The sequence below is a fragment of the Oncorhynchus masou genome, chromosome 13, assembly GCF_036934945.1.
Source record: "Oncorhynchus masou masou isolate Uvic2021 chromosome 13, UVic_Omas_1.1, whole genome shotgun sequence".
In the NCBI taxonomy this organism is placed as follows: Eukaryota; Metazoa; Chordata; class Actinopteri; order Salmoniformes; family Salmonidae; genus Oncorhynchus; species Oncorhynchus masou.
The window spans coordinates 71668497-71681319 of NC_088224.1; the positions used below are offsets into that span (position 1 = coordinate 71668497).

The 12823-nt window shown below is 40.9% G+C and overlaps 2 protein-coding genes across 2 annotated transcripts; one reads left to right on the forward strand and one right to left on the reverse strand.

Annotated features, from left to right (window-relative positions):
• Positions 1 to 96: 96 nt before the first annotated feature.
• On the reverse strand, positions 97 to 8960 carry LOC135553000 (guided entry of tail-anchored proteins factor 1-like). Its single transcript, XM_064985029.1, has 5 exons — positions 8853 to 8960; positions 7305 to 7470; positions 2432 to 2499; positions 2151 to 2265; positions 97 to 1830 (listed from the first exon to the last, which is right to left on the reverse strand). The coding sequence occupies exons 1-5, from the start codon at positions 8940 to 8942 to the stop codon at positions 1757 to 1759; spliced, it is 513 nt and encodes a 170-aa protein (XP_064841101.1). The 5' UTR covers positions 8943 to 8960; the 3' UTR covers positions 97 to 1756.
• Positions 8961 to 9397: 437 nt separating this feature from the next.
• On the forward strand, positions 9398 to 12630 carry LOC135553002 (non-histone chromosomal protein HMG-14-like). Its single transcript, XM_064985030.1, has 6 exons — positions 9398 to 9621; positions 10945 to 10968; positions 11057 to 11086; positions 11194 to 11232; positions 11338 to 11469; positions 11666 to 12630. The coding sequence occupies exons 1-6, from the start codon at positions 9604 to 9606 to the stop codon at positions 11729 to 11731; spliced, it is 309 nt and encodes a 102-aa protein (XP_064841102.1). The 5' UTR covers positions 9398 to 9603; the 3' UTR covers positions 11732 to 12630.
• The last annotated feature ends 193 nt before the right edge of the window (positions 12631 to 12823 follow it).

A 12823-nucleotide genomic window follows, 5' to 3' on the forward strand; every position in this document is an offset into this window, starting at 1 on the left:
AATGAAGATGCCACCTATGCCACAATGGTACACGTGGTTTTTATAAAAGCCTCTCTAAAATACCCAAGATGCTAAGAACAACCAACACTTTAGGCCTTCAGTTTTCAAAATCTTTATTGTGTAATTCTTATGCATACTTCTCAACACTTCCAAAATCCAAACAGTAAACTTTGTAATATTAGTTCAGGTTTCATTCAACAAATGAAAATGTGCTACAGACCATGCCTACAATTTTAACATGAACAAAATTACATAACAATATGAAACAATTGCAACACTTGCTCAACTCATTTCAATCAGTTGAAATGAGATTTAAAACGGTCATTAAACATGCTCATACAATCATTACGCAGTGAAGCAATTTGTGAAATACACTAGATTTCCAAAAGTATGTGGACACCTGCTCGTCGAACATCCCATTCCAGAATCATGGGCATTAATATGGAGTTTGACCCCCATTTGCTGCTATAACAGCCTCCACTCTTCTGGGAAGGCTTTCCACTAGATGTTGGAACATTGCTGCGGGGACTTGCTTCCATTCAACCACAAGAGCATTAGTGAGGTCTTCCAATTCATCCCAAAGATGTTTGATGGGGTTGAGGTCAGGGCTATGTACAGGCCAGTCAAGTTCTTCCACACCGATCGACAAAACTTTTCTGTATGGACCTCGCTTTGTGCACACAGGCATTGTCATGCTGAAACAGGAAAGCGCCTTCCCCAAACTTGCCACAAAGTTGGAAGCATAGAATTGTCTGGAATGTCATTGTACGCTGTAAGCGTTAAGATTTCCCTTTACTGGAACTAAGGTGCCTAGCCCAAACCATGAAAAACAGCCCCACACCATTATTCTACCTCCGCCAAACTTTAAATTTGGCACTATGCATTCAGGGAGGTAGCGTTTTCCTGGCATCCGTCAAACCCAGATTTGTTCGTCGGACTGCCAGATGGTGATTCATCACTCCAGTGAACACGTTTCCACTGTTCCAGAGTCCAATGGCGGAGACCTTTACACCACGCCTGCCGACACTTGGCATTGCACATGGTGATCTTAGGCTTGTGTGCGGCTGCTCGGCCATGGAAACCCAATTCATGAAGCTCCCGACGAACAGTTCTTGTGCTGACGTTGCTTCCAGAGGCAGTTTGGAACTCGATAGTGAGTGTTGCAACGGAGGACAGACAATTCCTACGCACTATGCGCTTCAGCGGTCCCGTTCTGTGAGCTTGTGTGGCCTACCACGTCGCAGCTGAGCCATTGTTGCTCCTACACGTTTCCACTTCACAATAACAGCACTTACAGTTGATCGGGGCAGCTCTCGCAGGGCAGACATTTAACGAACTGACTTGTTGGAAAGGTGGCATCCTATGACAGTGCTACATTGAAAGTCACTGAGTTCTTCAGTATGGGCCATTCTACTGCCAATGTTTGTCTATGGAGATTGCATGGCTGTGTGCTGTATTTTATACACCTGTCAGCAACGTGTGGCTGAAATAGACAAATCCACTAATTTGAAGGTGTGTCTACATACTTTTGGCCATGTAGTGTAACATCCGATTCTGAAGCCAACATAAGAGACACTAAAATATGTGTAATAACATTGGCAATGTAAAGGCAATGTTTGAATATGGGGTGCTTTGTAAAAGTGCTTACCAACAGTACCAATTTACACTTTAATATCAAAGTGCTGACTAACAATGCCTGACTTCATTCTCAGAGCATTTGGGGAATAAATAAGACATTAATAAAAGATCCCATTCCTTAGCTAATTGCATGTAAGCCAATAGACGCCACTTTGTTGCACACCACCAGCCAGCATGTGATTCCAACACCACCTGAAAGGATACAAAGGCTGGGTTCAAATAGTAATTGTCAGAGTTGTCAGTTAGTAGTATTTGATGTAAGTAAAAACAAAAAGGTGCATTCAACATGGCATTTTGAACCAGTTCAATGAGCATTCCATGTTAAGAGAGGAAACGAGTCATGTGATTCTATCTTCAGTATTTAAAGAGAACAAATAGACGAGACATTCAGTAGTCGTCTATAATTAGCCAAAGGTTACAGATTAAACACTAAACTTGATTACTATGAAGTTACCCACAATCAAAAGCGAGTGTGGGCCTCAATCCTCAGGCGTTGTAATCACACAATTTACCTGCTACTCCAGATGGGAATGCCACCAGCTGCTCCAGGGGGGCAATCCACTTACTGGGTACAACAGTCACTGGGTCAGCATAATACTTCCAAATCAGGGAGATCATCAGAGCAGCCTAGAGAGACAACAGAAAACAACCTGATTCAGTGCATCAAAATGCAACACAATCACTTGTGCATGTCACCGGTGGTGAAAACTGACATTTAAAAAAAAGTATGTATATTTTTTACCAATTAAAGAATATAGGATATATTTCTAATTTCAATATGTTTAATACTCACCTGGAGGATGTAAAAACCTATATTCACCATCCATTTCATTTTGGCTTGTTGAGCAGTTCTAGACTTGACTGTAAGAAGAAAAAAACAGATCTTATCTGCAGAGGAACCATCTAAATTAATTATTGGTATCCATTCTCTAAATATAGGAATTTCGACAGCTCTAATAACAGTTGCCTTCTGTGTGTTCTTCTCAATTAATAAATACTACACAACATGCATTGGAATATAACCTGTTTTGTATGGTATGGCATAAAGGAGGGGTTGGCCAACCCGCTCTCTCCACTGGCTTCCAGTTGAAGCTCGCATCCGCTACAAGACCATGGTGCTTGCCTACGGAGCTGTGAGGGGAACGGCACCGCAGTACCTCCAGGCTCTGATCAGGCCCTACACCCAAACAAGGGCACTGCGTTCATCCACCTCTGGCCTGCTCGCCTCCCTACCACTGAGGAAGTACAGTTCCCGCTCAGCCCAGTCAAAACTGTTCGCTGCTCTGGCCCCCCAATGGTGGAACAAACTCCCTCACGACGCCAGGACAGCGGAGTCAATCACCACCTTCCGGAGACACCTGAAACCCCACCTCTTCAAGGAATACCTAGGATAGGATAAAGCAATCCTTCTCAACCCCCCCCTTAAATGATTTAGATGCACTATTGTAAAGTGGCTGTTCCACTGATGTCAGAAGGTGAATTCACCAATTTGTAAGTCGCTCTGGATAAGAGCGTCTGCTAAATGACTTAAATGTAAATGTAATGTAAATGAAAAAAGCCTGATGTGTGACCAGTGCATATGACTGGAGAAATACGCATGTGGTGCATTTCAATGTGAAAACACTTTTCAATTCAAAATAGTGAAATATTCCTGTTGTTGAACAACAGGATTTGAACTTGAAGGCATGTTAGTTGATAGGCAGTGGCCCTGAACTGACACAGCATGGGAGAGAGTTAGAGACAGTTGTTTGGGTGTACAGTAGGGAGGATCTAGAGACAAAAAGTTGATTTTCTCAATGTACGAAACACCATATTTCAAAGTCACCTGCATTGTGACTCATCTAAACAATGTGGTAAAGAGTGAACTTGTAGACTTTTTTTGTTGCCTTTATGACAAATTCAAAACTAGACCTTTTCAAACAAAAACATAAAAATTGCCTTGGGGTTTTTGTCGCAACCTGTATTTGCCACTGTAAAAATATAATATTGTAACAGTATACTACTGAAGAGTGCTTTCTAAACAAACCATTGTCATTCCTGAGAATTTGTCCATTTTTCATAAATTAAAAAATCCAAATCTGATTATAGTATTTCCTTGTTTGCTCTGTCATAGCCCTTACGGTTGCAGGGAAGGTGCCATAGTGTAATACAAAGGCTGCCATTCATATAACATTAACTCTTGGAAAATGGCTGTTGGAGACATTTGGTTGTTGTCTGATAGCCAATGGGGGTGTATGTCTGTATAACACCAGCTCGTAATGGAGCTATATACTATGCGTCCTGCCTCTATAGAGTTCAGAGCTGTGGCCTGGACATGAAGGACAGCAACAGGCAGCAGCTGCACCATCAGCTGATAATATACAGTTGGCTGGGTGTTCCATGCATCGGCAGGACAGAACAGCTACGTCTGTTAAGACGACGGGTGGGGCTGTGCGTCTATTTGTCAATAGCAGCTGGTGTGCAATGTCTAATATTAAGGAAGTATTGAGGTATTGCTTGCCTGAGGTAGCGTAGAAGCAAAAACAAAAGCAGGAAGTACCAGTGACTCGCTCAATACGGAAGTGGTCAGATGACGCGAATGCTACGCTATAGGCCTGTTTTTCTAGCACAGACTGGAATATGTTCCGGGATTCATCCAATGGCATTGAGGAGTTTACCACATCAGTCACTGGCTTCATCAATAAGTGCATCAACGATGTCGTCCCCACAGTGACCATACGTACATATCCCAACCAGAACCATGGATTACAGGCACCATCCGCACCGAGCTAAAGGCTAGAGCTGCCATTTCAAGGAGCTGGACCCTAATTCGGATGCTTATAAGAAATCCCACTATGCCCTCAGACAAACCATGAAACAGGCAAAGCGTCAATACAGGACTAATATTGAATCCTACTACACCGGATCTGACACTCATCGGATGTAGCAGGACTTGCAAACTATTGCGAACTACTAATGGAAACCCTGCCACGAGCTGCCCTGTGACGCAAGCCTACCAGATGAGCTAAATGCCTTTTATGCTCGCTTCGAGGCAACATAACACTGAAGTATGCATGAGAGCACCAGCTGTTCCGGACGACTGTGTGATCATGCTCTCCGTAGCCTATGTCAGCAAGACCTTTAAAGAGGGACCAGACGGATTACCAGGACGTGTACGCGGACCAACTGGCAAGTGTCTTCACTGACATTTTCAACCTTTCCCTGACCGAGTCTATAAAACCTACATGTTTCAAACAGACCTCCATAGTCCATGTGCCCAAGAAAGCAAAGGTAACCTGCCTAAATGACTACTGCCTGGTAGCACTCGGTAGCCATGAAGTGCTTTGAAAGGCTGGTCGTGGTTCACATCAACATCATCATCCCGGAAGCCCAAGACCCACTCCAATTCCCATACCGCCTCAACAGATCCACAGATGATGCAATCTCAAACGCACTACACACTGCCCTTTCCCACCTGGGCGAAGGGAACACCACAGCGCCTTCGGAAAGTATTCAGACCCCTTGACTTTTTCCACATGTTGTTACGTTACAGCCTTACTCTAAAATAGATTAAATAAATAAATATCCTCAGCAATCTACACACAATACCCCATAATGACAAAGCAGTGTAATTTTTTTTTGCAAATGTATTACAAATAGTAAACAGAAATACCTTATTTACATAACTATTCAGACCATTTGCTATGAGACTCGAAATTGAGCTCAGGTCCATCCTGCTTCCATTGATCATCATTGAGGTCCCACAGTTGACAGTGCATATCAGAGCAAAAACCATGCCATGAGGTCAAAGGAATTGTCCTAGGAGCGCTGAGACAGGACTGTGTTGTGGCACAGATCTGGGGAAGGGTACCAACATATTTCTGCAGCATTTAAGGACCCAAAGAACACAGTGGCCTCCATCATTCTTAAATGGAAGAAGTTTGGAACCACCAAGACTCTTCCTAGAGCTGGCCACCTGGCCAAACTGAGCAATCAGGGGAGAAGGGCCTTGGTCAGGGAGGTGACCAAGACTCCGATGGTCAATCTGACAGAGATCTAGATCTACTCTGAAAGAGCTCTGGAGTTCCTCTGTGGAGATGGGATAACCTTCCAGAAGGACAACCATCTCTGCAGCACTACACCAATCAGGCCTTTATTGTAGAGTGGCCAGACGGAAGCTACTCCTCAGTAAAAGTCACATGACAGCCCGCTTGGAGTTTGCCAAAAGATACCTGAAGACTCTCAGACCATAAGAAACAAGATTCTCTGGTCTGATGAAACCAAGATTGAACTCTTTGGCCTGAATGCCAAGTGTCACATCTGGAGGAAACCTGGCACCATCCCTACGGTGAAGCATGGTGGTGGCAGCATCATGCTGTGGGGATGTTTTTCAGTGGCAGGGACTGGGAGACTAGTCAGGATCGAGGCAAAGATGAACTGAGCAAAGTACAGAGAGATCCTTGATGAAAGCCTGCTCCAGAGCGCTCAGACTGTGGCGAGGGTTCACCTTCCAACAGGTCAACAACCTTAAGCACACAGCCAAGACAACGCAGGAATGGCTTCGGGACAAGTCTCTGAATGTCCTTGAGTGGCCCAGCCAGAGCCCGGACTTGAACCCAATCAAATATCTCTGGAGAGACCTGAAAATAGCTGTGCAGCAACACTCCCCTTCCAACCTGACAGAGCTTGAGAGGATCTGCAGAGAAACATGGGAGAAAATCCCCAAATAGAGGTGTGCCAAGCTTGTAGAGTGATACCCAAGAAGACGCGATGCTGTAATTGCTGCCAATGGTGCTTACAAGTTCAAACCCCCGAGCTGACAAGGTACAAATCTGTTGTTCTGCCCCTGAACAGGCAGTTAACTGTTCCTAGGCCGTCATTGAAAATAAGAATTTGTTCTTAACTGATTTGCCTAGTTAAATAAAGGTAAAATAAATACATTTTATTGTGTTGCTTTTTATTTTTACTTTAGTTTATTTAGCAAATATTTTCTTCACTCTATTTCTTGAACTGCATTGTTGGTTAAGGGCTTGTAAGTAAGCATTTCACGGTAAGGTCTACCTCCACCTGCTCTATTTGCGCATGTGACAAATAAAATTGTATTTGATTTGATTTGATAATGGATCACTCTTATCTCTATATCAGGGATTTTTCTGTCATTGTAATCCTTGGGTAGGTGTTTTTTTCTTCTTTTCGGGCCACCGTACAGTGTTAAATAACATTTCCGGAATGGAAAAATGCTTTCAGTGTAAACTTAAATGACTAAAAACTGATATAAAGTATGTAGAAAAGACAATAAAGATATATTTTTAAATGAAATCATCTTTAAGAACTAACAATAACTAGACAGTTGGGGAGAATTGAAAATTCCAAAAGCAATGAATTCAGCAGTATTGATTTTGTTATTATGTTTGAGCAGAAGAACATAGCATTAAAACTGCACAATTTTCCCTCAGCTTCATGGCAGAATGTGGAATCGCATGTTGTTAACTTTAAAACTGCAAAAATGTATCTCAGCTCCATGGATTGTAGAACTGCAGGAAATTGGCTTAAAATGCAAACGTCAACTGGCCCGACCACGCCCATTGCCATGCCCCATACCACACCCACCACATAAGCCCCTTTTTGTTCCATAAAAAAATAAAAATGTAGTGTGGACATCAATTTCAATTGTGTGTCTCTCTTACCATGTGTCTTCAGCTTATCAGTCATCTTGTTGATTTTGCGCTCTAGTCTGGCGTATCTGGCAAACTCATCCATCATGCTAACGGAGTTGTGCTCCTTCTTCATCTCCTGGATCTCAGCCCGCATATCCTTCTCCTGCTCAGCATCTTTCTGAAGGACCTTCAATAACTTCACATTCCAACAGACAACCATTTAATTGTATATTTCGCAAAAACATAGCAAACGCACACTACTAGATATGCTGCCACCAGATGGTGCTGTTTTCCTTACGTCTTTAAATGCATAAGGAATAACAGCACCATCTGGCTGCAGCAGGGCTATTACACTACAAATTTAGCCATGTTTCTGATATGAGATCACTTTGGGATGGTTACCAGTTAGCCCTTGATCATGACTCTAAGTTTCATTACATTACACATAAGAGTCATTGGACGAAGGCGTCTTCTATATGGTGGAGCTTTGTAAAGAGCTCTGACGCTTAATCTGAACCCTAAACTAGTTCTGACCCTAAACTAGGGTCAGTTATCAGTATGTTACTGCAACATAAGTGCAAAGTTTCATTATGTCTGATATACACTGTCATCATCCTGTTAAATGTGTTGTTCAGATACAATGATGATCATGATTTTTTTTTTTTTTTACTAGGTAAGTCAGTTAAGAACAAATTCTTATTTTCAATGACAGCCTAGGAACAGTAGGTTAACTGCCTGTTCAGGGGCAGAACAGCAGCTTTTGTACCTTGTCAGCTCGGGGAGTTGAACTTGCAACCTTTCAGTTACTAGTCACTAGGCTACCCTGCCACCCCTATTAACATACAAAAATGTTTACTAATTTTAAAGAGTACATTTTCTTTGTAATGAAATTGCCTCTGCAAGTGACAAGTATTTTTCTGCCTCCTTGGGTCATTTTTAGATTATTGCATGAGAACATGCAACACCTGGTTTGGTAGTGTATTGCTTAATAAAGTAATAAGGCACGAGGGGGTGTGGTACACCCCCATACGAGCTATTCTTATGCAATGTGGAGTGCCTGGATACAGCCCTTAGCCATGGTATAATACCACAACATCTCAGAGGTGCCTTATTGCTATTATAGACGTAGAAACGTAATTAGAACAGTAAAAATACATGTTGTCATACCCATGGTATACAGTCTCATATACCATGGCTTTCAGCCAGTTAGCATTCAGGGCTCAAACCACCCAGTCTATGACAACCCATATTATATGCATTTAGACTAGAAATGTCATCAGACGACCTTATTTACATTTTATGGTTGATATTTTAATATGTGTCCAATAGATAACTACACGGCATTATCTACCTGGCAATGTTATCAGTCTAACACACCTTACATGATACAATGTAACAGTTTAACATTTGCCAACAGGGTGGAATGGTTGGTTAGCTTCGCTGTTGTTTATGGGGGGCGCGAGAGGTGAAATAGCTAGTTAGCTAATATAACCTGGTCAAATCTGCCAAAACATTACATGATTTACAAGCCAACCCTGCATTTCTCACACGACCAATGCCTAAATAACCCCTACTTACGAAAGAGGAAATAGTCGGCAAGAGTGTTTTGAAGAGATTGCACAAAAAGACAGATCCCAACACCAGGAACCAAGCGCACCCAGCAGCCATTTTTTTATCAACCTTTGTTGCTGCTGCGCTCGTCATAAAGGGACGCCACATCCAGGCTGAACTATGTGCTTAGTTTTATATTAGAAACGTATTTAATTCAAATACAGCTTATTTTATTAACTTCAAATGTAATGTATAAATTCAGTATCCAAATGTGCTAAATTTACTACATTACTTTATTCAATAAATAAAATATACTGACAATTCTATAACGGTCATTTACAGTATGTGTACATTATTCTGATATAACATCAACGAAAATAACACATAATTTTGAATCTAGCTATTCCCACCCCTAAAGTCAAAAATTTTCGTTGGAACGACTGATTGGCATACAGACCTACCCACACAGGTAACTTGCTTTGGTTTAAAAATATGTTGCCTGGACGTTAAAGCCAATCAATGGCAACAAGGGGCGGAGAATAAATTGCCAGTCAGGTTGGTTAGGATAAGGAATAGAATATAAAGAGGGGGGATCCAATCCAGTTTCAGCTAGTTTCTGGACGTAGGCCTACTGATGAAATATTTATGTTAGTTACAGTGTGTTCTGAAGGAATTGAGTGACTTACATCGGACACATTCAGAAGTCTGCACTGAATTTTCAGTAACTGAGAAGGCTAATTTGTCCTCTAATTCTCTAGACAATACAAGCAAAGCAGCCATGCCGAAAAGAAGCAAAGTAAGTTGGAATGTTTACCTTTTAATTTAAACCTTATTTTACAATCAATCATTTCTCACATTAAGTGTTTTTATAAATATCTGCAACAATCGCATGCACTCTAAAATATGCTTGATACAATGTAACAAGTACTCTAAAGTATGAATGTGTTTTAGTGTGTCTGTCTTGTCGAAATGGAAGTGGCGCCTTTTTACTTAGTGTGGTAACATTTTGCTTTCGATCTCACTTTCTCATTTTAGTAACCTGTAACGTTACATGATAAACTATCGCAGCTTGTGCTTTTTATATAAGTTAATCATAATTTAATTTGACGCATATCGGGTCTTTCATGAATGTAAAGTAGATTTTAATAGCCTTCTCAGCAATGAGATCAGACAAAGGGGTGTAACCCACCTGCAATGTAACTAAGCTACATGTTACCATTGCAGAAATGCGTGCATGATCTAAAGGATATTTTGTGAATATTGGGATTGCTTTAATCGCCTATATATTTGGGTCACGTTTATATTCATATACTTTTAATAGCCCATGCTTGTGGCATCCTATATTATCACTTTGTCCTGTGTGCAGTAAAGCGTATTGTAATGCGCGACACCCTATGGCACGGAAAGGTACGGTCTTTGAAGTGTCATGGCAGCCCTTGCAAATAGGAAAGGCGTCGACAACTCAGCGCCGTGTATCACTTTATTAATGGGGTTTTAGAGAAAGTAATTCTAAAGAAAACGACCACATTATAGCTGGTCACGTGTTCCGTTTTGGGGGATTTGCTATTTGTTTGTGTGCATTCCCTGCCTTTGCTTCCCTAACAAATGTTGCATTATGTAACAGCGAATTTCTGAAGACATGCTCCACAGCGCATATGGGTGAACTGGTATCAGGGAATTATAGATATTCAACTAATGGCGGGAACATACAGTTGACGTAACGTGTGGATGGATGCCTTCATATAACAATTCTCCGTCGGTTGATGGGGGAGGGGCTGCTTATTGGCCTTTATGCGTATGGGCTACTAAAGCCTAACTAACATACCGTTTTACTTGTCACTCAAGGTAGTTGGTACCACAAAGGCTCCATTTTGCACCATGACAATGGGAAAAGTCAAATGGCATAGTAATGTTAAATGCTTACCCTCCCCCACTCACTTTCAGATTACATAATTTTTATCTATAATTTGGGGATGGAGCAGTGGGGGTACAGTTTGTGAGCCCATCCCCCTTAGCATTACACACCTACTTCTCCCTGCATCTCCCGACCTATGATTGTGGGATTGTTCTTGGTTTTTACTAAGAATTTTACTTCTTCTCTCCCACCACCCACTCACAGGCAAATAATGACACTGAAGTCGAGGTTAGTATTTAATGCTCTTATACAATTTTATATTATGAATACATTATTTTTTCTGCAATAGCTGATTTAACTGTCTTTTTCTCACCAGCCAAAGAGGAGATCCACGAGGTTATCATCTGTAAGTTTGCTATATATTATCATATGTTTTCTATGAATAGATGCTATTGTGTATTGCTATTGTGTATTTGTAATTGGACTAATTATGTAATATGCATTATTTTACAGAAACCCACTACTCCAGCTAAAGCAGAGCCTAAGGCAAAGGTAAAATAAATGTTGTAATTTATGCTAATTTCAACCCCCAAAACACAATTATACATATTATGCATTTGTACATTGAAATGTATCATGTATTTCTGAATCTTGTAGACACCAGTCAAGGCAGCAGCCAAACCCAAAAAGGTAAAGGCGGTAGTAGAGAAGACCAAGCCTGAGGAGAAGAAAGAAGATCCTGAGGAAGAAGCAACACCGGCAGAAAACGGAGAGGCCAAAGCTGAGGAGGTAAGACTTGTTACCTTAGTTTCAATTATATGCCATGCCAGTGATATATGACATTCAAAATCAGGAGTATTGGGTATTACAAACAGACCAACAATAATTGGCATTGCAGCTGTTTGTACCCCACACAAATAGTGTAAACAACTAGACCTAAAAGAACTGTCCTCTAATATGGGAACGTAACTTTTTCATCCCCCAGGAGGCAGCAGAAGAGGAAGATGCTGATGCAGACGAGCCTGAGAAAGAGGAGGATGAGGCAGAATAACATCCTTACCCTTTTGCCAGTGCTCCCTGTACCTCCTTTCTTGTACAATTCAGAAGAATATTTTTATCAACTATTTTCTTAAGAAAAAGCAGGTTGTGTAGTAGTAAGATTGTAGAAACAAGTTGTTGTTTTTTTAAACCTCTGGAAGAAAGGTTATGGTCATTGTGTGTTTCCCTTTTCTTTTGTGGTCTGGTTCAGTTGTCAGAGGGAGGGGGGCAGGTTTGTAGCAATGACATGCAATCACGCCAATATCAGGAACTTGTTATTCAACTGGGAGAGCTTGTCTGACACTAACATTCCATAGGCTTTATGAGGGACAGTTTATTTAACCTGTGTTGTATGGAGAAAGGTTGGGGGTTTATACACAATAATACTTGTTTTATTGTTTATATTGGGTAGGAAGGTGGTAATTCTGTTTTAAGCTGTGCTCTAAGAATTTAACTATTAGCCACACCGTATTATGAATCCACAGTTATGGTTCATTCTCCCTAGTACATGTACTGGATTTTTCATCAGGCCTGTGCATTATGTGAAATGGTTTTTGTCTCTGTTCGGTGATGGCATTGCAATAACATTTGATATAGCTGCTGTGAAACTGGGTTTTTTTTCTCCATAATTTCTATGCAGTATGTAATGTAATGGTACAATTTGAGGATGGTTTGTGTGTTTTTAGCCAAGCTAATAACATGAAATACATTACAGTGTTAAACATACTGGTTGTTGCTTATCCTTTTGAGGATACTGATAAACATTGACTGTACTTTCACTTAATCCTTCAAGTGAACATAGCAGCCGTAGATTTCCATGTGGTTTTAGAATTTTATGTACAGTTTCTCTTTTGTTGTATCTGTTTATTATTGGTATAAACATGCCAATTGAATTAAAATGATTGTAATTTCTTTGCTTTCTGTTCTCTTATTGATCACAAGTGAAATGTAAACATGATATTATAATTAAGACACTTACATTTAAGTCATTTGGCAGACGCTCTTATCCAGAGCGACTTACAAATTGGTGAATTCACCTTACTATGAATTGATTAAATACTCTGTAATTTCTCTTATACCATATTGCGAGAATGTGTGTGGTTAT